General features: G+C 40.1%; 1 protein-coding gene across 2 annotated transcripts in view; it reads right to left on the bottom strand.

The window, feature by feature from the left end:
• PRKCI (protein kinase C iota) overlaps window positions 1-25,143 on the bottom strand; it is an 83,549-nt gene that overhangs the window by 48,895 nt on the left and 9,511 nt on the right. For both annotated transcript variants that reach the window (XM_063662417.1, XM_054482052.2), the window contains exon 2: window positions 21,968-22,089. In XM_063662417.1, the coding sequence (XP_063518487.1) occupies window positions 21,968-22,089 (122 nt within the window). The remainder of the gene's footprint in view (window positions 1-21,967; window positions 22,090-25,143) is intronic.

Here is a 25,143-nt window from a genome sequence, read left to right as displayed (position 1 = left end):
GTTTGTAATCTTTTATAATGAAACAACTTTTTTTCACATAGTGATCATATCCTTTCTCCATGTTCTTATCTTCCACACATTTCTCAAAATGCTCCTGCCAGGTTTTAGCCCAAACACTCCACCAAAACTGCGGTTGCAAAGGTCATGAAACCAGCTGCTGAAACCTATGACATCTTTTCAGTCCTTTTTCTAGGTGATCTCTCTTGTAGCCCCTGACAAAGTTGCTCACTATTAAGAAATCCTGTGTCTCGGTTTCTAAAACACTACTCTCTAGGTTCACCAACTGTTCTTTTTAACTGTTTAATTTGGAAAATTTGAAACATATTTCAAAATGTTTTTTTCCCCTATATACCCACCCACTTATTCTCTACCATGGCAGCATTCTGAGAAAATCTCTATAAATCTAGATAAAAACTCCTTAGTATAATCCAACTATTGTTATTAACCTACAAAAACTAACAAGTATCTTCTCTGACCACAATGGAACAAAACTAGAAATCAGTAACAAGATGGACTTTGGGAACCACAAAAACACATGAAAGTTAACAATATGCTCCTTATCAACCAGTGGGTCAATACAAAATTAAGAAGAAAATTGAAAAATTTCTTGAAAAAAATGAAAATAGAAACACAACATACTACCAAAACCAATAGGATACAGCAAAAGCAGTACTAAGAGGTGAGTTTATAGCAAGCAATAAGTGCCCACATCAAAAAAAGGAGAAAGGCGCTAAATGAACAAACTAATGATGCATCTTAAAGAACAAGAAAAGCGAGAGCAAACCAAACCAAATTAGTAGAAGAAAAGAAGTAATAAAGATCAGAGCAGAAATGAATGAAATTGAAACAAAACACACAAAAGATCAACAAAATGTAAGCCTGATTTTTTGAAAAGATAAACAACATCAACAAATCTTTAACCGGACTAAAAATAAAAGAGACAAGACCCAAAGAAATAAAATCACAGATGAAAAAGGAGACAATACAACTAATACTGCAGAAATTCAAAGGATCATTAGAGGCTACGATGAGCAACTATATGCCAACAAATCAGAAAGTCTAGAAGAAATGGATAAATTCCTAGACACATACAACCTACCAAGATTGAACCAGGAAGAAATCCCAAAGCCTGACTAGACTACTAACAAGTAATGAGATCGAAGCCATTATAAAAAGTCTCTCAGCAAAGAAAAGCCCAGGACCCAATGCCTTCAATGCCATTTAAAAAAAACTAATACCAATCCTACTCAAAATATTCCAAAATATGGAGGAGAAGGGAATAGTTTCAAACTCATTCTAAGACCCAGTAATACCCGTCAGTATTACTAAAACCAGAAAAATATGTCAAAAAAAGAGAAAACTACAGGTCAATATCTCTGATGAACATTGATGCAAAAATCCTCAACAAAACACTAGCAAACTGAATTCAACAACACATTAAAAAGATCATTCATCATGACCAACTGGAAGTTGTTCCAGGGATGCAAGGATGGTTCAACACATGCAAATCAATCAAAGTGATATATCACATTGATACAACAGAATACAACGTGATACAACAGAATAAAGGACAAAAACCATACAATCATTTCAACTGATGCTAAAAAAAGCATTTGGTAAAATTCAACATCCCTTTATGACAAAAATCCTAAAAAAAACTGGGGATAGAAGGAACATACCTCAACACGATAAAAGCCATACAAGACAGACCCACACCTAGTATCATATTGAATGGGAGAAAATTGAAAGTCTTTCTCTAAGATTTGGAACAAGACAAGGATGCCCACTTTCACCACTATTATTCAACATAGTAATGGAAGTCCAAGCTAGAGCAATGAGACAAGAGAAAGAAATAAAGGGCATCCAAATTAGAAAGGAAGAACTCAAATTATCCTTGTTTGCAGATGATATAATCTTATATATTTGGAAAAACCTAAAGACTCCACAAAAAAACTATTATAACAGATAAACTAATTCAGTAAAGTTGAATGATATGAAATCACCATACAAAAATCAGCAGCATTTCTATATGCCACAGCAAATAATCTGAAAAAGTAATCAAAAAAGTAATTCCATTTACACTAACTGCAAATAAAAAAAATACCTATGAATAAGTATCACAAAAGAAGTGAAAGATCTCAGCTGGGCGCGGTGGCTCACGCCTGTAATCTCTGCACTTTGGGAGGTCGAGGCGGGAGGATCACCTGAGGTCAGGAGTTCAAGACCAGCCTGACTAACATGGAGAAACCCCGTCTCTACTAAAAATACAAAATTAGCCAGGCGTGGTGGTGCATCCCTGTAATCCCAGCTACTCGGGAGACTGAGGCAGGAGGACCACTAGAATCTGGGAGGTGGAGGTTGCGGTGAGCTGAGATCGTGCCATTGCACTCCAGCCTGGGCAACAAAAGCGAAACTCCGTCTCAAAACAAAACAAAACAAAAAAAAGTGAAAGATCTCTTTCTTTACAATGAAAATCATAAAATATTGATGCAATAAACTGAAGAAGACATACACATTTCAAAAAAAAAAAAAAGGAAAGATATTCCATGTTCATGGATTGGAAGAATCAATACTGTTAAAATGTCCATACTACTGAAAGCAATCTACAGATTCAGTGTAATCCCTATCAGAATACCAATAACATTCTTCACAGAAATAGAAAAAAATCATTGTAAATTTATATGGAACCACAAAAGACCCAGAATGGCCAAAGCTAGCCTGAACAAAAAGAACAAAACTGGAGGGATCACATTCTATGCCTTTAAATTATACTACAAACTGTAGTAACCAAAGTAGGATGGTGCTGGCATAAGAACAGACATATAAACCGATGGAACAGAAGAGAGAACCCAGAAATAAATCCATACATCTAGAGTGAACTCATTTTTTACAAAGGTGCCAAGAACATACACTGGGGAAAAGACAGTCTTCAATAAATAAGACTGTCAATAAATAGTGCTGGGAAAACTGGATATCCACATGCAGAAGAATGAAACTAGACTCCTATCTCTCACCATTTACAAAAATCAAATCAAAATGAATTAAAGACTTAAATCTAAAACCTCAAACTATGCAACTGCTAAAAGAAAAAACTGTGGAAACTCTCCATGACATTGGTCCAGGCAAGTAATTCTTGAGTAGCACCCCACAATCACGGGTAATCAAAGCAAAAATAGGTAAGCAGGATCACATCAACTTAGGTTTCTACAAAACAAAGCAATCAAAAAAGTGAAGAGACAACCCACAGAATGGGAGAAAATATTTGCACACTATGCATCTGACAAAGATTAATAACCAGAATAGACAAGGAGTTCAAACAACTCAATAGGGAAAAAAAAACCTAATAATCTGATTAAATAATGGGCAAAAGATATGAATTGACATTTTTCCTTTTTTTTTTTGGAAACAGATCTTGCTCTGTCACCCAGGCTGGAGTGCAGTGACGTAATCTCGGCTCACTGCAACCTCCGCCTCCCAGGTTCAAGTGGTTCTACTGCCTCAGCCTCCCAAGTAGCTGGGATTGCAGGCACGTACCACCATGTCCGGCTAATTTTTGTAGTTTTAGTAGAGACAGGGTTTCACCGTGTTGGCCTGGCTGGTCTGGAACTCCTGACCTCAAGTGATCCGCCCGCCTCAGTCTCCCAAAGTGATGGGATTACAAGCGTGAGCCACCATCCCTAGCCCTGAATAGACATTTTTTTTTTTTTAATGGAGTCTCGCTCTGTCGCCCAGGCTGGAGTGCAGTGGCACGATCTCGGCTCACTGCAAGCTCCGCCTCCCAGGTTCATGCCATTCTCCTGCTTCAGCCTCCGGAGTAGCTGGGACTACAGGCGCCTGCCACCACACCCGGCTAATTTTTTGAATTTTTAGTAGAGATGGGGTTTCACCATGTTAGCCAGGATGGTCTTGATCTCCTGACCTCAAGGTCTGCCCGCCTCAGCCTCCCAAAGTGCTGGGATTACAGGCGTGAGCCACCATGCCCGGCTCCTGAATAGAGATTTTTAAAAGGAGACATACAAATGGCAAACAGATATATGAAAGGGTGTTCAACATCATTGATGATCAGGGAACTGCAAATCAAAACTACATCAAGATATCATCTCATTCCAGTTAAAATGGTTTTTATCCAAAAGAGAGGCAATAACAAATGATGGAAGGATATGCAGAAAAGGGAATCCTCACATGCTGTTGGTGGGAATGTACTTTAGTACAGTCACTATGGAGAACTGTATGGAGATTTCTCAGAAAACTAAAAACAGAACTACCATATGATCCAGAAATCCCATCACTACATATACACCCAAAAGAAAGGAAATCAGTATATTGAAGAGATATGTACACTCCCATGTTTATTGCAGCACTATTCACAATAGCCATGATTTGGAAGCAACTTAAGTGTCTAGCAATACAATGGGAGTACTATTCTGCCACAAAAAAGAATGAGATCCTTTCACTTGCAACAACATGGATGAAACTGGAAGACATTGTGTCAAGTGAAATAAGCCAGATACAAAAAGACAAACCTTATGTTCTCACTCATTTGTGGAAGCTAAAAATTAAAACAGTTGAACTCATGGAGATAGAGAGTAGAATGATAGTTACCAGAAGCTGGGAACGATAGTGGTGGAGAGTGGGTACAAAACTATAGTCACACAGAATGAGTAAGATCTAGTATTTGGTTCAAGACCACCCTGGGCAACATAGTGAGACCTCCGTCTCTACAAAAAATTTTTAAAAATAGCCAGGAATGGTGACTCAAGCCTGTAGTCCCAGTAGGCTGAGGCAGGAGGACTGCTTGAGCATGGGAGGTCAAGGCTGCAGTGAGCTGTGATCATGCTACTATACTCTAGCCCGAGCAAGAGAGAGACACTGTCTTAGAAAAAAAAAAAGGTTAGAAAAAGTAAAAAAGAAAAAAAGATCTAGTACTTGATAGCACAACAGGGTAATTACAGTCAACAAAATTTATTGTATATTTAAAAATAACTAAAAGAGTGTATTTGGAATATTTGTAACACAAAGAAATGATGAATGCTTGCGGTGATGAATATCCCATTTACGCAACATGATTATGCACTGTATGCCTGCATCAAAATAGCTCATGTACCCCATAAACATATACTCCTACTATGTATCCATTAAAATTAAAGTAAAAAATTAACAAAAAAAGTCTGCCTATTTAAAATTTGGTCAAGTATTTCCAATTATCCCCCAAAAGAGTTATGACACATACATTCATTCAACCAACAGGGTATCCTTCCTAATTTCTTTTTTTTTTTTTGAGACGGAGTCTTGCTCTGTCGCCCAGACTGGAGGGCAGTGGCGCAATCTCAGCTCACTGCAAGCTCACGCCATTCTCCTGCCTCAGCCTCCCCAGCAGCTGGGACTACAGGCACATGCCACCACGCCTGGCTAATTTTTGTATTTTTAGTAGAGACGGGGTTTCTCTGTGTTAGCCAGGATGGTATCGATCTCCTGACCTCATGATCCGCCCACCTCGGCCTCTCAAAGTGCTGGGATTACAGGCGTGAGCCACCGCGCCTGGCCAATCTTTCCTTATTTCTTCTTTTTTTTGAGACAGTCTCACTGTTGCCCAGGCTGGAGTGCAGTGGCATGATCTCGGCTCACTGCAACCTCCACTTCCTAGGTTCAAGCAATTCTTCTGCCTCAGCCTCCTGAGTAGCTGGGACTACAGGCGCCCGCCACCATGCCCAGCTAATTTTTGTATTTTTAGTAGAGACAGGGTTTCATCATGTTGGCCAGGCTGGTCTTGAACTCCTGACCTCAAGTGATCCACCCGTTTTGGCCTCCCAAAGTGCTGGGATTACAGGTGTGAGCCACCACACCTGGCCCTAATTTCGTAGAGATAATTACTAAATTCTGTATTTTCCAGTCCAATAGGTGAAAAGTAATGTCTCACTTTAATATTTTAAAACTTCTTTAATTATTAGTGATTTTTGAGCCTGTTATTTATGAATTGGCTATTTATACCTCATTATGTAGATTTTTCATCTATTTCTTCTTGGCATTTATTGTACAATAGAGATAGCAATCCTTTGTTGTAAATGTTGCAAATATTTTCTCTCAGTTGTTACTATTCTTGTATACAAAATTAGGAAAAGTCCTCTCTTTCCAAACTTTCTTTTTCAAAATTTTCCTGTTTATTTTTGAGCATTTATTTTTCCTGATGAAATTTTTGTCAGATTTAAAATTCTGTTGGAAATTTGGGAGAAATGTTCTCTTCACAGATTGATATGTAGGGAATTCACTTTGTACAATGTTGCTTTTTCCCAAACCATTCATTCAAGTTTCGTTTTATGACACTCAATTTAGTTTTTTTTCTTTATACAGTTTCTTCAAATTTCTCTAAGGTTTATTACTAGATTTTTTTTAAAACCAATTTTTATGTTGTTACTGTGGATTAAATATTTTCTTTGAATATACTTTCTGATTGAATATTTTCAATCTGTAGGAAGGAAAGTTACTGGTTTTCATATGCTCATTTTATAAATGTCTTAGTATTGATATTTTAAGAGGCTAGATGAGTGAGGTCAACATGATTTAACCACATTACACAGATACACTATTTTTTATCAAAACTCAGTACACTGATAAATAATAAGCCTAAGTGTATGTAGAGAAATTGGAATTCTCATACACTGCTGGTAGGAAGGTAAATGGTGTAGCCACTCTGGAAAACTGGCAGTTCCTCACAAGGTTAAACAGCTACCATATGAAATGAAAACATATTCACACAAAAAGTTGTAACCAAATGTTCGTAGCAACATTACTCACAATAGCCAATTGTCCATCAATTGATAAATGGATAAATATGTATATCCATACAATGGAATATTATCCACCCATAAAAGGAATTAGTAATGACACTGTATAGGAAATGTCTAGAATCAGTCTATCTGTAGAAACAGATCGTGGATTAGTGGTTGTCTAGGTCTGGGGCCTGCAGAGAAAGGGGCAGGAGGGAAACAAGTAGCGACTGCTAATAGACACGGGATTTTTTTTTGGGGGGGGGGGTTGGTAATGAAAATGTTCTATAATTGATGGTGATAACAGCTGCACAACTCTGTGATTATACTAAAAACCAATGAATTGTACACTTTACAATGGTGAATTATATCTTAGCAAAGTTTTTTTTTTTTAAAGAATGTGGAGTCTAGCTTTTTTTTTTTTTTTGAGACCAAGTCTCACTCTGTCACCCAGGCTGGAGTGTGGTGGTGCCACCTCGGCTCACTGCAACCTCCAGCTCCCAGGTTCAAGTGATTCGCCTGCCTCAGCCTCCCTAGTAGCTGGGATTACAGGTGTGCGCCACCACGTCCAGCTAATTTTTTTTTTTTTGTATTTTTTTAATAGAGACAGAGGCCAGGCTGGTCTCAAACTGCTAACCTCAGGTGATCCACCTGCCTAGGCCTCCCAAAGTGCTGGGATTACGGGCGTGAGCCACCACGTCCGGCCAGAGTCTAGCATTTTTACAAAAGTAAGTTTGCCTGCAAAGTAGCATTCTAGTCCAGGAGCAAAGTTTACAAATCTGTTTTATTTTTCCTCAAAGAAAGAAAGAAATTCATTTAAAAAAAGACTCCCTTTTTCAGTTACATAAATTTCTTTCATTTTGCCACAAATATGAAAGTTGGTATCCTTTTTTTTTTCTTTCTGAGACAGAGTCTCACTCTGTTGTCTGGGCTGGAATGCAGTGGCATGATCTTGGTTCACTGCAGCCTTGACCTCCTAGGCTCAAGCAATCCTTCTACTTCAGCCTTCCAAAGTGGGAGCTGAATCCCACAGGCTCATGCCACCATGCCTGGCTTTTTTTTCCTTTCATTTTTTGTAGAAACAGCATCTCCCTATGTTGACCACGCTGGTCTTAAACTCCTAGGCTCAAGCAATCCTCTCGCCTTGGTCTCCAAAAGTGCTGGGATTACAGGAGTGAGCCACCACGCCCAGCTAACACTTCATTTCTAATATTCCAGGTGAGAAAACTGAGTCCAGACTGTTTTTTAAACAAGATATACATACACACACAGACACACACATGCGCGCGCTCTCTCTCTCTCTCTCTCTCTGTCATAAATGATACCAATGAGTGTTTTATAAGCATCTTGGCTTTTCAAAATCTAAACATTAAAACATTAAGTCCAAATTTCCCTAGACTCACTGGCTAATTTTGATGTCCCAGAAAGCCAAAAAAAGACTGAACCAAATCCAATACATAGCAAACTGTGATTTCCACATTTCAAGTGACTTCTGCAGTTAGGATGATTTTACTGTAGTAGTCTATGAATGAAAAAAGCCAATTCTAGCCAGGCGTGGTGGCTCATGCCTGTAATCCCAGCACTTTGGGAGACCGAGGTGGGCAGATCACGAGGTCAGGAGATCGAGACCATCCTGGCTAACACGGTGAAACCCCGTCTCTACTGAAAATACAAAAAAATTAGCCGAGCGTGGTGGCGGGCGCCCATAGTCCCAGCTACAAAGGAGGCTGAGGCAGGAGAATGGCGTGAACCCGGGAGGCGGAGCTTGCAGGGAACTGAGATCATGCCACTGCACTACAGCCTGGACGACAAAGCGAGACTCCCACTCAAAAAAAAAAAAAAAAAGAAAAGAAAAAGGCCAATTCTAATCATCTCACTTTTGCTGGACATCATCTTTTTATCAGGCCAGTATCTGCTTGCTGTTAGTTAAAACCTAAGCCAGATCAAGTACTTGCTTTCAAAATGTACCTAGAGACCAACACTTCTGAATAACCATAAAGAAGTATGAAAATAAGAGTTAAAACCCATTTTGTCTTTCTTGGACTGAATGTCTTTAGTTCAAGTATTACCTGTTTTGGCCAACTGCTTAATACTTGATAAAACTGAATACATAAGCGTGAAGCAAAACATTCCATGCAGTCATCATGAAACTAAAATGAGCAGAAAAGCTATTTCTCAAAGCCCACTCTATTACAAAAGTACAAATTCACATCCTAGAGCAGGAATACACCCAGAGTGAGAATTGTTCAGTGCAGTGAACTTCAAGGTAATGAAATCTGTATATTAACCAGCAGGTTTCCCCCTCCCAATATATCTACCGTTTTTGTTTTTGTTGCTGCTGTTGTTTTTTACCTACAAAAAGAAAGCAGCAAATTAGGGCATTAGACCTCAAAAAGTTAGGTAAATATTCACAATCCAATTATTTATATGAGATAACCTGACAGGATGTAGAACATGAAACATATATGTAACTCTTGTTTTATTTAGTTATTTCAGTATATGCCTAAACTCAGTGCCCCACATTTCAAAGAACACAGCCTAATACCAAAGTTGGCAGCCTCTGAGACAGTACCACACATTCTTCTCCCTGACGTCTGAGTTGGCCACAGACTCACAGACTCTCACTCTCTGTTCCCACTAGGACCTTCGTACTGCCACCCTGCCTCTGGACATGCAGTCAGAACACTAAACCACTTGCAAAAGTCACTGTACTCCCTTACTGTAAAGGGTTACACTGCTTAAAGTACAGATTTGCAAAAATTTTCCAAGAGTGCCATAATTTTTAGGTGGTCATCCTTTCACTATCAGGCCCAATAACAACAGTAGTGAATTTTTGGCTTGTTGCTTCCTTTTTCTGGGAGGTGGAAGTCAGTGGTTACAGAAATACATGCCATCCCATGAAGCTGCTCATCCTCAACTTTTTTTTTTTTTTTGAGATAGAGTTTCGCTCTTGTTGCCCAGGCTGGAGTGCAATGGCACGATCTTGGCTCACTGCAACCTCCACCTCCCAGGTTCAAGTGATTCTTCTGCCTCAGCCTCCCAAATAGCTGGGATTGCAGGCATGCACCACCACACCCAGCTAATTTTGTATTTTTAGTAGAGACGGGGTTTCTCCATGTTGGTCAGGCTGGTCTTGAACTCCCGACCTCAGGTGATCCGCCCGCCTAGGCCTCCCAGAGTGCTGGGATTACAGGCGTGAGCCACCGCATCCAGCCTCAACATTGACATCGGGAGAGATGAAGTAATAGGAATAGACATAACCTTCCATCTAAAACAATTTTAAAACACTGGATTAAACAGTGGTTTAAGGCTGGGTGCAGTGGCTCACACCTGTAATCCCAGCACTTTGGGAGGCCGAGGTGGGAGGATTGCTTGAGTTCAAGAGTTCAAGACCAGCCTGGGCAACATAGCGAGATCCCATCTCTATTTAAAAAAAACTAAAAAAGTAGCTAGGCATGGTGGCGCACACCTACTTGGGAGGCTGAGGTGGGAGGATTGCTTGAGACTGGGAGGTCAAGGCTGCAGTGAGCCATGACTGTACCACTGCACTCCAGGCTGGGTGGCAGAGTAAGACTCTGTCTCCAAAACAAAACAAAACAAAAAAGTCTTAAAAGCAGCCAGAGAAGAGATGCTTCACATACAGAAAGGAAGCTGACAGCAGATTTTGCATCAGAAACAATGCAAGCTATAAGACAGGGTACTGAAAGAAAAAAAAAAAAAAACTTCCAAGCTGGAGTTATTTACCAATCACAATCATCTTTCAAAAACACAAAAACAAAGGTGACCAAGCATAGGTAAATTCACAGACAGAAAGTTTAATACAGGTTACTAGGGACTGCAAAAGAATGGATAGGGAGTTATTGTTTAATGGGTACAGTTTCTGATTGGGATGATGAAAAGTTCTGGAAACGGAAGGATAGTTGTAACAGTTGTACAACACTGTGAATGTGCTTATACCACTGAACTGTACACTTAAGAGTGGTTGAACTGGTAAATTTTCTTATTTATATTTAATTACAATAAAAAAATTTTTAAAGGGTACACTAGTCCTCTAACTACATTAACAGATCTCAAGACACCTGCTGGGCATGGTGGCTCATGCCTGTAATCCTAACACTTTGGGAGAGCAAGGCGGGAGGATAACTTGGGCTTAGGAGTTTTGAGACCAGCCTGGGCAACATAGCAAGACTCTGTCTCTACAAAAAATAAAATAAAAAATTTAGGCTGGGCCCAGTGGCTCACCCCTCTAATCCCAGCACTTTAGGAGGCCGAGGTGGGCAGATCACTTGAGGTCAGGAGTTTGAGACCAGCCTGGCCAACATGGCAAAACCCTGTTTCTATTAAAAGTATAAAAATTAGCTGGGCATGGTGGCAGGCACCTGTAACCCCAGCTACTCAGGAGGCTGAGGCAAGAGAATCACTTGAACACGGGAGGCGGAGGTTGCAGTGAGCTGAGATCGTGCCACTGCACTCCAGCCTGGGCAGCAAGAGCAAGCACTACAGCTTGGGCGACAAAAGCGAGACTCTGTCTCAAAAAGAAAAAAAAGAAAAAAAAAATTAGCTGGGCATGGTGGAGCACTCCTGTAGTACCAGCTACTCAGGAGGCTGAGGCAGGCAGACTGCTTGAGCCTGAGAGGTAGGCTGCAGTGAGCCATGATCACACCACTGCATTCCAGCCTGGGCAACAAAGAAAGGATTTGTGTCAGAAAGAAAAAAAAAACAAAAAAAACATAACATCCAGGGAAAAAAGAGACATTTCAGAATATGGGATACATAATGTCATTTATTAAAAAGCACAAAAACACTATGCTTGAGCCAGGAGTCATGATGTGCATCTGTAGTTTCAGCTAGGAGGACTGCTTGAGCCCAGGAGTTGGAGGCCAACCTGAGCAACATAGTGAGATCCTGTCTTTCAAAAACAAAAAAACCCACTATATTTTGTCATTTATATGTATGGAATAGTGACAGAAAGCAGATCAGTGATTGCCTAGGGATAGAGAAGTGAGAGTGAGGTGAAAACAGTGTGGGGATCATAAGCGTATCCCACGTGAACAGTGGTCTATGAGGGAAAGGAAGAAGACAGGGCAACTGGAGACAGGATGCCAATGAGGAGGACAGACCTTCCCAGATACTGGAGCAGATGATAGCGTCTAAGGTCCCCAATACCGCCACAAGACTCCCATAGCCTCTCTTGCCTCATAAATAAAAAATTGTTTCTCCACTCACAATGCTTCTGACACCAGATGTGTGAGTTTTCCACAAGCAAATCTTCTATTCTCTGTGGAGACCAATCGAGCATCCTACAATCTAATTAAATTCTGACACTACCTGGAGTTAGCACAGACCCCATAGGTTTAGGGCTCAGTCCCACAGACTGCTCCCCACTTCAGATGCTAATTGCAAGTAGTGGATCCTCAAATTAGCCACAAATCAGCCATATTAGTCTGACTTGGTGGCAAACGGCATTCCCATGTCAGGACTCAGTAACCAATACTTCAGGGTCTCTCTGACTTTCTCCCCCAACCACCCACCCCTACAACTGACTTCTCCCAAAGCCAGAATGACATTCTCTGAAGTTCCTTTATCACGTAAAATCCAGACCCACCAAGGAGAACAATTGTTTTGTCTTCCCCTCCCAGTAAGACCAAGAATGTAATCACATCTGAACAGATCCTTCCACAAGATAATGTACAAGTTAATCTCCCTTCCCTGATCCATTCATTCTTCCTAGTAATCCCCAGAACAGATTTCCTCTTCTCCCTTCTCCTATAACCTGTTTTATTTAATTAATTTATTTTTTAGACTAGTCAAGTGAAGCAGTGGGAGTGGAGAAGGAACAAAGAAATCTGTAACTGGCTGTGATCAATTAGCTGTAAACACCACTGCATCTGGACCAGCCATATAACCTGTTTTGCCAGGATATTATACATGCTTCCGAACCCCACTGGGGGGTGAGTAATCTCAGTGGTTCCCCCGTGTACATGTAATAAAATCTGTATGGCTTTTCTCCAATTAATCTGCCTCTTGTGAGTTGATTTTTCAGCAAACCTTTGGAGAGCAATGGAGAAGCTTTTCCCTGGCCCCTACACCCACAACCCCCTCCTCATGTTAAACAATTTGCTCCAAAAACACTTTATTATAAAGGATACTATAAAGGATACAAATGAAGAGCCAGATGAAGAAGTACATGGGGCAAGGTACGGGAGGACGCAGAGCTTCCAAGCCGGGTCCAGATGTACCATCCTCCCAGGACCTTGATTTGTTCACCTAGCAGGAAGCTCTCTGAACCCCTACATTTTGGGTTCTTAAGGGGGTCCCATTACCTAAGCAAGACTGATTAAACCATTGGCCACTGGTGATTAACTCTATCTCCAGGCCCCTCTGCCCTCCCCAGAAATAAGGGGGAGGTAGGCTGAAAGTCCCAACTCTCTAACCACATGGTTGATTCCTCTGGCAACCAGAAGCCATCCTCCAAAAGCCACCTCATTAGCATAAAATCAGGTTTGGTTGGCAGGGGCTTATCATAAATAACAAAAGATGCTCTTCTCACTTCTATTACTCAGGATCTCATGGGAATCAATAGACCTTATTGAAAAATTTAACCTTTTACTTGAACAAGGGTTTTAGGCACTGTTAGGAACCAGCAATGAATAGCACATATATTTTTTCATTATATTATAGTATCACACCTCACCTCTGAATCCATCCCCACTCTACCACTGCCAAGGGGTTCTCCCAGGTGAATCCCAGTCTAATTCCTTTTTCTCCCAGGCCTCCAGACAGCCTGGTGTGTAAAAGATGGCAGCCAGAATTTCCTGGGCATAAGGTCCGTCTGAAGAACAGAGCTGGGGCAGAGGCCAGAACTAAGAGAAGTAGTTGGGGACATCTCTAAGTCAGCTGTCTTCTAATTGGAATACAGTACCCTTGGAGTGCAGGAAAACTTTTCAGGGACTAACAGGCATAGACAGTTTTTAAAAGGAATCAATTTCCTGATCCTCAACTTTCATCTGAATTCCTTACTAAAACCATCTGCCCAAGGATGTGCCTGGGATGAAATGCCCCATCTCATCTCCTTTTCAAAATCTTCTTTTTCCATTTTATAAAAGCAGCATATATACCTACCACATGATCCAGCTATTCTACTTCTAGGTTTGACTCAAGAAAAATGGAAATATATTTCCATTCAAGGACTTGTACATGACTGTTCATAGTACCTTTATTTAAAACAGCCAAAACCAGAAACAATCCCAATGATCTTCAACAGATTAATGAATTGTAGTACATCCACAGGATAGAATACTACTCAGCAATAAGAAGGAATGAACTACTGATATACACATCCCACACATCCCACCAAAAAGTACATGCTATATGATGATTCTATCCATATAAAACTCTAAAAAATGCAAACTAATCTGTAGTAACAGAAAGCAGATTAGTAGTAGCCTGAGGACAAAAGAGCAGGAGTGAGGCGCTGCTTAGCACAAGGAAACATTTGGGGATAACGGATACGTTCTCTACCTTGCTTGTGCTCATTGGTTCCTAGGTATCAAAACTCATCCAACTGTAAAGTTTTAATATGTATAACTTATTGTATGTCAATTATACCTCAATAAATCTATTTTTAAGTGAGATTAAAAACATGAATAATTTGTCACCAGCAGAACTTCTCTATAAGAAATGTTTAAGAGGCCGGGCGCAGTGGCTCACTCCTGTAATCCCAGCACTTTGGGAGGCTGAGGCAGGCGGATCACCTGAGGTCAGGAGTTCGAGACCAGCCTGGCCAACATGGCAAAACCCCATCTCTACTAAAAATACAAAAATTAGCCGGGCATGGTGGCAGGTGTCTGTATTCCCAGCTACTTGGGAGGTTGAGGCAGGAGAATCACTTGAACCCAGGAGGTTGAGGTTGCAGTGAGCCGAGATCACACCACTGCACCACAGGCTGGGCGATCGAGCAAGGATCCATCCCAAAACAAAACAAAACAAAACAAAAACAAAAGAAATGTTAAAGGAAGTTCTTCAAACAAAAGGAAAACTATATCAGTTACAAAACTAGATATGCTTGGAGGTACTTAGCTTTCCTTTTCTAAGTGCTGTTAATTTTTTCTTTTCTTTTCTTTTTCTTTTTTCTTTTGAGATGGGATCTCACTCTGTGGCCCAGGCTAGAGTGCAGTGGTGCAATCTTGGCTCACTGCAGCCTCAACCTCCTGGGCTAAGCAATCCTCCTGCCTCAGCCTCTCAAAGTGCTGGAATTACAGGCATGAGCCCTATGCCTGGCTGTTAATATTAATTTTTCTATTTTCAGGTTTGGAGCCATAATACTGCTATCTAAATAGGTGAAGTAGCATTGGCTACACATTCAGCCAAAGAGTTGGCTGAATTCAACTCCTGGCTAAGGCCAGGAGTTCAAGACCAGCCTGGGCAACAATGTAACAAGACCCTGTCTCTACCAAAAAAAAAAATTTTTTTGAGACGGGAGTTTTGCTCTTGTTGCCCAGGCTAGAGTGCAATGGCATGATCTCGGCTCACCGCAACCTCCACCTCCCGGGTTCAAGCAATTCTCCTACCTTAGCCTCCCAAGTAGCTTGGATTACAGGCATGCACTACCACGCCCTGCTAATTTTGTACTTTTAGTAGAGACGGGGTTTCTCCATGTTGGCCTGACCTCAGGTGATCCTCCTGCCTCGGCCTCCCAAAGTGCTGGGATTACAGGTGTGAGCCACTGCACCCAGCCAAAAGAATTTTTTTAAAAGTAGCTAGGCATGGTGGTACACAACTGTAGCTAAGAGGCTGCAATGGGAGGATCCCATAAGCCCATAGGCTTGAGGCTGCAGTGAGCTATAATTGCGTCAGTACACTCCAGCCTGGGTAACAGAGTGAGGCCTTTTCTCTCTCTCTCTCTCTCAAAACAAAGCTGAAGTGTGCTGTAGCATCTGCATCATTCACAATAGCTAAGATATGGAAACAACTGAAATGCCCATCAATGGATAAACGGATAAAATAAATATGGCTTATCTACACAATGGAATACTACTCAGCCTCAAGCAGAAAATTATGTCATATTCAACAACATGGATGAACCTAGAGGACATTATGCTAAGTGAAATAAGCATAAGCCAGGCATACAAAGGCAAATACCACATGATATGTGGAATCTAAAAAAGTTGAACTCATACACGTAGAGAGTACCAGAGGCTGGAGGGAGTGGGTTACATAGAGAAAGGAGAGGTGCCAGTTAAAGGGTACAAGGTTGTGGTTAGACAGGAGTAGTAAGTTCTGGTGATCTATTGCATAGCATGGTGACTACAATTCATAATAATGTATTGTGTATTTCAAAATAACAAAAAAAGTGGATTTTAAATGTCCTCACCACAAAGAAATAAGTATTTGAGGTAACAGATGTGTTAATTACCCTGATTTTTTCATTCCACAACATATACATGTATTGAAACATCACACTGTATCCCATGAACATATATAATTATTATCTGTTAATTAAAAATTTAAAAAAAGAACTGAAAACTCACATTTGTTAAAAAAATAAAGTCACATTTGTCATTCCCTGTCCCACACTTTTGTTAAACGAGAATTTATGAGAAAGAGGAGTGTGGCATGATGGTTACAAAATTACTACTCATTCTGAAATGTTTAGTTAGATTAAGCAAACCAGTTTTTCCACAGTAAAACAAATCACTAAGACTGGTTTTGAGTACAAGGAAAAAGGGCAGTTGTCTTAAATCTCTTTAAACAGATGAAGTAAGCTTAAGATCTTTACTTGCTCCAACATAAAATCCCAACAATTAAATGTTTGGCTTGAGGAACAGCACTTCTCATATGCCAGAGAAATCAAATGACTGTCCTGTCTTTGATCCTAGAGAATTTTTTTCTCCAGATCAGACCGACATGCCCCAATGCTTACATGATTAAAAACAAAGGTGACAAAATTACAACTGAAAACTAATTGAAAGTAACTTAAAAATAATTACTGTTGGCTCTGTATGCCTAAAATTAAGAAAAGATTGGTATCAGAATTAAGCAAGGTAAGAAGAATCGCATGGGAATCAACAGACCTTAATGAAAAATTTAACCTTTTACTTGAACAAGACAAAGCCTAGAGCTTCACAGCTTTCCCCAGAAAACTACGAAACTTAATAGTTACTTAGGGAGAAAGAAGTATGAAATGCATTATAATAAGACTGTTTCATCAGAAAGTTAATTTACTATGTGCATCTGTTAATTAAAATATGCTACTTTAATTAAAAAAAAACCAGAATAAACAGTAACTGTCAATGCTTAAGTCTCCAATAACTGAACCAAAATTAAACCAGGGAAAGGCTTGCTGCTAGCCTTTTGTACAACTCACAAATATGTATATACACATATATCTTTTTTCTGGAGACAGGGTCTTGCTTTGTTGCCTAGGTTGGAGTGCAGTGGCACAATCATGGCTCACTGCAGCCTCGATCTCCCATGCTCAAGCGATCCTTCTGCTTTAGCTCTTCGAGTAGCTGAGACTATAGGTGTGCACCACCATGCCCAGCTAATTAAAAGAAAATTTTTTTTTGTAGGGACAGGGTCTCACTATCTCACTATGTTGCCCAGACTGGTCTCAAACTTCTGGGCTCAAGGGATCCTTCTGCCTTGGCCTCCCAAAATGCTGGGATTACAAGCATGAGCCACCGCACTCAGCCACAACTATTTTTTGAGCATAGTATTATTCAGTATTGCTCTAGGCACTGCAGCTCCAACATGAACAAAACAGACAAGACCTCTGCTCTAATGGAGCTTCCACTCTACCATACAAAAAAAAAAAAACAAAAAACCCCACCAAAAAAGAAACAAGAGAAAAAACAGGGCAAGAAGATACAAAATGAACGGAGGTAGGAAAGCTTCTTGAAGGACATGACATTTGAGTTAAAACCTGAATGATGAGAGACAACCAGGTGACAATCTGGGAACAGAACTCTCTAGGCAAGGATAACACAAAGGCATTATAAAAATGTTTAATGGACTATCGCTAAACTAAGTACGTCTAATAAAAAGCATTATCCAGTGATTCCTATGTGTGCTGCAGTTTGAAAATCATTGACTGAAAAACAACTCTAATCAGCAAATAAATGGTATGAAATCATCAGGACAGGATTAAAATAAGAATATTCGTTTATGATAAGAAGCATTTTATTGAATGCTAAGCATAAGTTGCACACTGTGCTAAATTATATATAGTCTCATTTTCTGGCTGAAGACATAATGTGAGATAGTCATGACATTTATAAGTAACCATATTTAAACTATCTTTGTGATAGGGTAGGTCAAAAAGATAAAGATACTGAACCTTCCTCTTAATGCAAAATTTAAAATACCAGGTTAGCATTTCACTTACTGATCTTTAAAAATGTTAATGATTCATATCTAAGGTTGCTAAGGGCAAGAATGAAAAAATCCTCTCATTTCATGTAGTTGTGTGAAAAACTAGTTTAATTTTTTTAATTGACAAAAATTATATTTATGGTATATAACATGATGTTTTGATATACATATGTTTTGACATAGTGGCTCACACCTGTAATCCCAGCACTTTGGGAGGCTAGGTCAGGAGGATCACTTAAGGCCAGAGTTCAAGACTAGCCTGGGCAACATAGTGAGAACCCAGCCTCTATATTAAAAGAGAAATAAATAAATAAGGCTGGGAGTGGTGGCTCATGCCTGTAATGGCAGCACTTTGGGAGGCCAAGGCGGATGGATCACTTGAGGCCAGAGTTCAAGACCTGCCTGGCCGACATGGTGAAACCCCGTCTCTATTAAAAATACAAAAATTAGGCAGGCATGGTGCCGCACGCTTGTAATCCCGGCTACTCAGGAGGCTGGGGCACAAGAATTGCTTGAACCCAGGAGGGGGTTGCAGTGAGCGGAGATCGAGCCACTGCACTCCAGCCTGGGCAACAGAGTGAGACTGTCTCAAAAAAAAAAAAAAAAAGAAATGTTCATTATATACTATTTATGGTAGTGAAAAACTAGAAATAGTCCAAATGTCCATCGATAAGGGATTAATCATGAAACATCTATAATATGTAATACTACGCAGTACTAAAAAAAAAGAGTAATGATGCAAATTGAAGTACACTGAAACGAAAAAATGTCCAGCACATACTATAAATGAAAACACTGCATAACAACTTGTATATAATTTTTTTTTTTTTTTTGAAATGGAGTCTCGCTCTGTCGCCCAGGCAGGAGTACAACGACGCAATCTCGGCTCACTGTAACCTCCGTCTCCCAGGTTCAAGCGATTCTCCTGCCTCACCCTCTCTAGTAGCTAGGATTACAGGCACCCACCACCACGCTCAGCTAATTTTTGTATTTTCAGTAGAGATGGGGGTTTCACTATGTTGGTCAGGCTGGTCTCAAACTCCTGACCTCAGGTCATCCACCCGCCTCGGCCTCCCAAAATGCTGGGATTATAGGCATGAGAAACCATGCCCGGCCCCATATAATTTTTTTTAAGGTCATGGAGGGCCAGGGTGGGTGGCACTGGGCTCCAAGCTCCCCATGCCCACCAGGACTGCAAAATACCAGCTGTATGTTATTTGTCATGTTAATAAAACTGTTAATAAAGAATTTATAGAAACATACATGTTTGCAAATGCACAGATAATATATGGAAGGATACATACTAAGCTATTCTTCTCTTATAATTGGAATTGGTGAGGGAGGAGAGAGAAAAAAGGAAAAACAGGAGGCTTCTTTTTACATTTCATAAATTTTTGCACTATGTTTTTTCCTGAACAGTGAACATTAATTACTTCAGGAGCACTGTTTTAAAAAATGAGAATGTGTTTGTGTTTACCTATAGCTTGGAGCCTCAGTAATGACTTTCCAGAGCTCTTTATATCAGGGAAGATAGAAATGATCCCAAATATTGAGCTAAATATTATGACATCCCTTAAAATGAAATTCTATTTGTATAACAATTAACAGAAAACTATTGTAAAAAAGTAGTATATTTAGGGTATCTTTTTTTTTTTTATTTCCACAGGTTTTCAAGGAGCAGGTGGTGTTTGGTTACATGAGTAAGTTCTTTTAGTGGTAACTTCTGAGATTTTGGTGCACCTATCACCTGAGCAGTGTACACTGTACTCAATATGTAGGACTTTATCCCTCACCCCCAACCCACCCGTTCTTTAGGGTACGTTTTAACTAGACTTCCACAATAGTCATGTAAAATAAAATTTAATGTGATCTGCAAAGCTCTTGGGGATCTAGTCTCATGCTTCTCAAACAAATTTCTGTATTCATACAACTCACCCGTGGATCCCTTTTAACTGCAGGCCAATTCATACCTCACCACTTCATACTTCAGATATAGTGAATTACTGCTTTTCACTCATCATGTTCTTCACATTTCTGTGCCTTTCTATGTATTCTTCTTCAGCCTATATGGTTTTCTCCTCGCCTCCTCTACCTCAAAAACTTTTACTCTGTTATAGGTTTAGGTCAAACATTGCAGATGTGTTATAGATGCATCTTCTTTTGTATTCCTCAAGGCCCCTATGCGTTTATGTTCCAGAATTTATCACATTTGTTACATATGTGTCCATCTCCCTATCAGACTATGGGTTTGAGGATAGGAAGTGTCTGTCCTCAGCACACAGATATTTGCTTCTTTTTTCCTTTTTTTTTTTTTTTTTGAGACAGGGTCTTGCTTTGCTTGCTTTGTTGCTGGAGTGCAGTGGCACAATCAGGGCCCATCTTCAGCCTTGACCTTCTAGGTTCGAGCAATCTTCCCACCTCAGCCTCCCAACTAGGTGGGACCACAGGTGCACGCTACCACCCAGCTAAGTTTTAAAAACTTTTTGTAGAGACAGGGTCTCACAATGTTGCCCAGGCTGTTCTCGAACTCCTGGCCTCAAGCAATCCTTCCACCTTAGACTCTAAAGTGCTGGGATTATAGGTGTAAGCCTACATATATGATAAATGTTTTCTGAGTACAAGTCACTGAGGTATCAGGTTTCTTTGAAATAATGATTGTCAAAATCACTTTCATTCCACAATATTTTCTTTAAGGTAATATTCAGCTTAAAAACAGGTAATCTCTTAAATTAAAATATAAGACAACACATATTCAAAATTAAAGTGAAGCTGGGGGCCAGGTGTGGTGGCCCATACCTGTAATGCCAGCACTTTGGCAGGCCTAGGTGGGCAGATCACTCGAGGCCAGGAGTTCAAGACCAGCCTGGGCAACATGGCAAAACCCCGTCTCTACTACAAATACGAAAATTATCTGGGTGTGGTGGTGCATCCCTGTATCCCAGCTACTTGGGAGGCTGACGCACAAGAATTGCTTGAACCTTGGAGGTGGAGGTTGCAGTGAGCTGATATCATGCTACTACACTCCAGCCTGGGCGACAGAGCCAGACTCTGCCTCAAAAAAAAAAAATTAAATTAAAAAATAAAGTGAAGCTGAATGCGGTGGCTCATGCTTGTAATCCCAGTGCTTCGGGAGGTCATGATGGGAAGATTACTTGAGGCCAGGAGTTGGAGACCAGCCTGGACAACTTAGCAAGACCCTGTCTTTAAAAATAAAATAAAAAAAAATTTAATTCAAAGAAAAAACAAAATTAAAGTAAAATATTACACTATTTGATGATATGCTTACCTTATGCTTAAAAAAAGTCAAGTTAGGCTGGGCACAGTGGCTCACGCCTGTAATCCCAGCACTTTGGGAGGCCGAGGTGGGCAGATCATAAGGTCAGGAGTTTGAGACCAGCCTAGCCAACATAGCGAAACTCTCGTCTCTACTAAAAACACAAAAATTAGCCGGGCATGGTGGCGCACACTTGTAGTCCCAGCTACTTGGGAGGCTGAGGCAGGAGAATAGCTTGAACCCGGGAGGCAGAGGTCGTGGTGAGCCGAGATCAGGCCACTGCACTCTAGCCTGGGAGACAGAGCGAGACTCCGTCTCAAAAAAAAAAAAAAAAAAAAAAAGTCAAGTTAATTTCACATCATTTTGGCGTAAAAGGGGCAAAACAAAGATTGTACTCTTCGGTATTCTTTTAAATACTTAAAGAAAAAATAAGAATGGCATCAAGTTTCTAATAGTCTTTCCTCTTGAACTTTTTAGGACTCATTATATTTTTAAAACAAATGATAGAATAAGATCTTAAAATGCTTACACAGGCAGCCCTGTCTTTACCACTCACCTTCCTCATCTATCCATTTCATGGTGAAGAGCTGTTCGTTGTCAAAAGAACACATGTCTCGAACCTCATTGCAAAGGCCCTCAAAGGAGATGGAAGGTTCAAAATGAGTTATCATGATATCCCTGAAAAAGAAAAGGAGTTTTAAGTTTGAAAATGATTAAAAATAATAATGCTCTATATATTACTGAATGCTTGACAATTTGATGAACTTCAGTAATTTTGTGTGTGCATCAACATGCATTGCTTCCAGTAAATTATTTCATTCAAGTAAAAATTAAAATATCAAGCTGGGCACGGTGGCTCATGCACTTTGGGAGGCTGAGGTGGGCAGATCACTTTAGCCCAGGAGCTCAAGACCAGCCTGGGCAACATGGTGAAACCCCGTCTCTACTAAAAATACAAAAAAAATTAGCCAGAGGCTGAGGTGGGAGGATCCCTTCTCAGGTGGGGAGCGTGGGAGGTGGAGGTTACAGTGAGCTGAGATCACATCACTGCACTCCAGCCTGGGCAACAGAGGAGACTGTCTCAAAAAAATAAATAAAAACAAAAGAAAACAAAAAAAACAAATACATATATATACACTTGCATAATTATACTGTTTTAAATAGTTTTTAAAAATAAAAATAGAAAATAGCTTATTTTAATGACAAAAGAGAATTGCTTGCTTTAAAGCAATCTTTCTTTCAAAGAACCCTCAAGGTTACTAGTATGAGGGCATAGGGTTGACAGAATGTATTCTGGAATTAAATTAGAAGAAGAAAATTCTATAGAATTTCTCTGTCAGAGAATAAGTGTAAAATTATCTTTCTTGAATAAGAGGGAAAAAATTTGTTACACTGGATATCATCGAAATATAACTTCCTTGTCAAAGTCCACATTTAAAATTAACATATAGGTAAACATATTTGTAAACAATACGGCTTTTTCATAAATTTTACTTTTCAAAAGCTAAAAAACACTTATCAGAACATACAAATACTTTTAAAACATCTGTGTAATACTTAAAAAGTGTAAGTATAAGGTTGGGCGTGGTGGCTCACGCCTGTAACCCCAGCACTTTGGGAGCTGAGGCAGATGGATCACCTGAGGTTGGGAGTTCGAGACCAGCCTGACCAATGTGGAGAAACCCTGCCTCTACTAAAAATAAAAAATTTGCTGGGTGTGGTGGCACATGCCTGCAATCCCAGCTACTCAGGAGGCTGGGGCAGGAGAATCACTTGAACCCGGGAGGCGGAGATTGCGGTGAACCAATCACACCATTGCACTCCAGCCTGGGCAACAAGAGCAAAACTCCATCTCAAAAAAAAAAAAAAAAAAAAAAGTGTAAGTATAGGCCGGGTGTGGTGGCTCACACCTTAATCCCAGTACTTTGGGAGCCTGAGGTGGGCGGATCATTCAAGGTCAGGAGTTCGAGACCAGCCCGGCAAACACAGTGAAACTCCGTCTCTACTAAAAATACAAAAATTAGCCAGGCATGGTGGTGGGCGCCTATAATCCCACCTACCTGGGAGGCTGAGGCAGGATAACCGCTTGAACCTAGGAGGCAGAGGCTGCAGTGAGCCGCAATCGCGTCACTGCACTCCAGCCTGGGCGATAAAGTGAGATTCCGTTTAAAAAAAAAAAAAGTTTAAGTATAGACACCCATCAGAGACTCAATGAAGGAGTTATGCTTTATCAACTACCACTCCTTAAGTTCCAGGAACTAAAACATTCAAGGGAGTTTTATATAAACACTTCTCTCAGTAATTGCAAAACCACTGTGTTCAGAACATTCCACAACCGCCAGATCCTTGTTACAGTACCAAAGCTAAAAATGAACTACAAAATAAAGATATTACATTCTGAAGGTATACAACAAATTATGCATGTATGATGTTTTTTCCAGTTTAACTTCAGCATTAGCATAAATTATTTTACCACTGATCTTCAACAGAATATAATCTGCTTTATCACAAAGATTCCCAAAATGGCAAATTTAGATATGGTTTTAGCTGAATTTTTTAAAGCATTTTTAATTTTGCTATTGAGCTTCAGAAGACAAACTGCTTTCAATGTGCCTATATTCTAAAATGTAGAATCTATTATAAAGTTTTTCCTTAGGACTAATTGCTTTTAAAAATAAACCCCCAAAAGAATCACATTCAGTCCTTGTGCTACCTCAGTGTAAGCTTTTCTCCTAAATTAGACTATTCAGAAAAAATACTTTTATTTGCAATAACCATTATAATAATGGGTTTAGGCAGGATTATACATGAATGGTAAGACCACTGGGCAAAATGTTTTGGGGGACTAGAGTATCATATAATCTCAAACTATCACCCCCCCAGATTACTAATTACAAAAAAGGTCATAAAGCAATTTCCACCCTTTAATAATCAAGAAGATAGTGAATTCAAAAATAACAATTGTGAAATATGAATTTAACAATAAAGTAAAAAAGCAATGTTATAAAGCCCTGTCAATGTTGTAAGGGGAAAAGAGAAATCTCTTTGAAGTTCAAGGTCCAGTTTTGGCTGGGCAAGGTGGCTCGTGCCTGTAATCCCACCTACTCAGGATGCTGAGGCGGGAGGATCACCTCAGGAGTTCAAGGCCAGCCTGAGTGACAGAACAAGACCCTGTCTCTAAAAAAAATTTTTTTGTAATTAGCCAAGCATAGTGTAGTCCCAGCTACTGGCAACAATCATTTGAGCCCAGGAGTTCAAGGCTGCAGTGAGCCATGATTGAGCCATTGGACTTCAGCTTGGGCGACAGAGCAAGACTCTGTCTCTAAAAAAAAAACACACCTAGCTTTGTATTGTGGGTTGGTAAGTCTCAATGTTATCATCTGAAAAATGGAGATAATCATATCTGCCTCTGAGTATTATCATGAAGACTAAATAAGTGCAGCTTGAGCCTGGGAAGTTGAGGCTGCAGTGAGCTGTGACTATGTCATTGCACTCCAGCCTGGGTGATGGAGGAAGACGCTGACTCAAAAAATGAAAAATAAATGAAAATAAATGAGTGCAGCCAGGCAAGGTGGCTCATGCCATAATCCCAGCACTTTGAAAGGCCAACGTGGGAGGATCGCTTGGGTACAGGAGCTCGAGGCCTGCCTAGGCAACATAGGGAGACCTTGTCTCTACAAAAAAATTAAAAATTAGCCAGACATAGTGGTGTGTGCCTACAATCCCAACTAC

Source organism: Pongo pygmaeus, chromosome 2 (assembly GCF_028885625.2).
Source record: "Pongo pygmaeus isolate AG05252 chromosome 2, NHGRI_mPonPyg2-v2.0_pri, whole genome shotgun sequence".
NCBI lineage: Eukaryota > Metazoa > Chordata > Mammalia > Primates > Hominidae > Pongo > Pongo pygmaeus.
The sequence above is the reverse complement of the archived record's forward strand: the minus strand, read 5'-3'. Positions and strand labels throughout refer to the sequence as shown.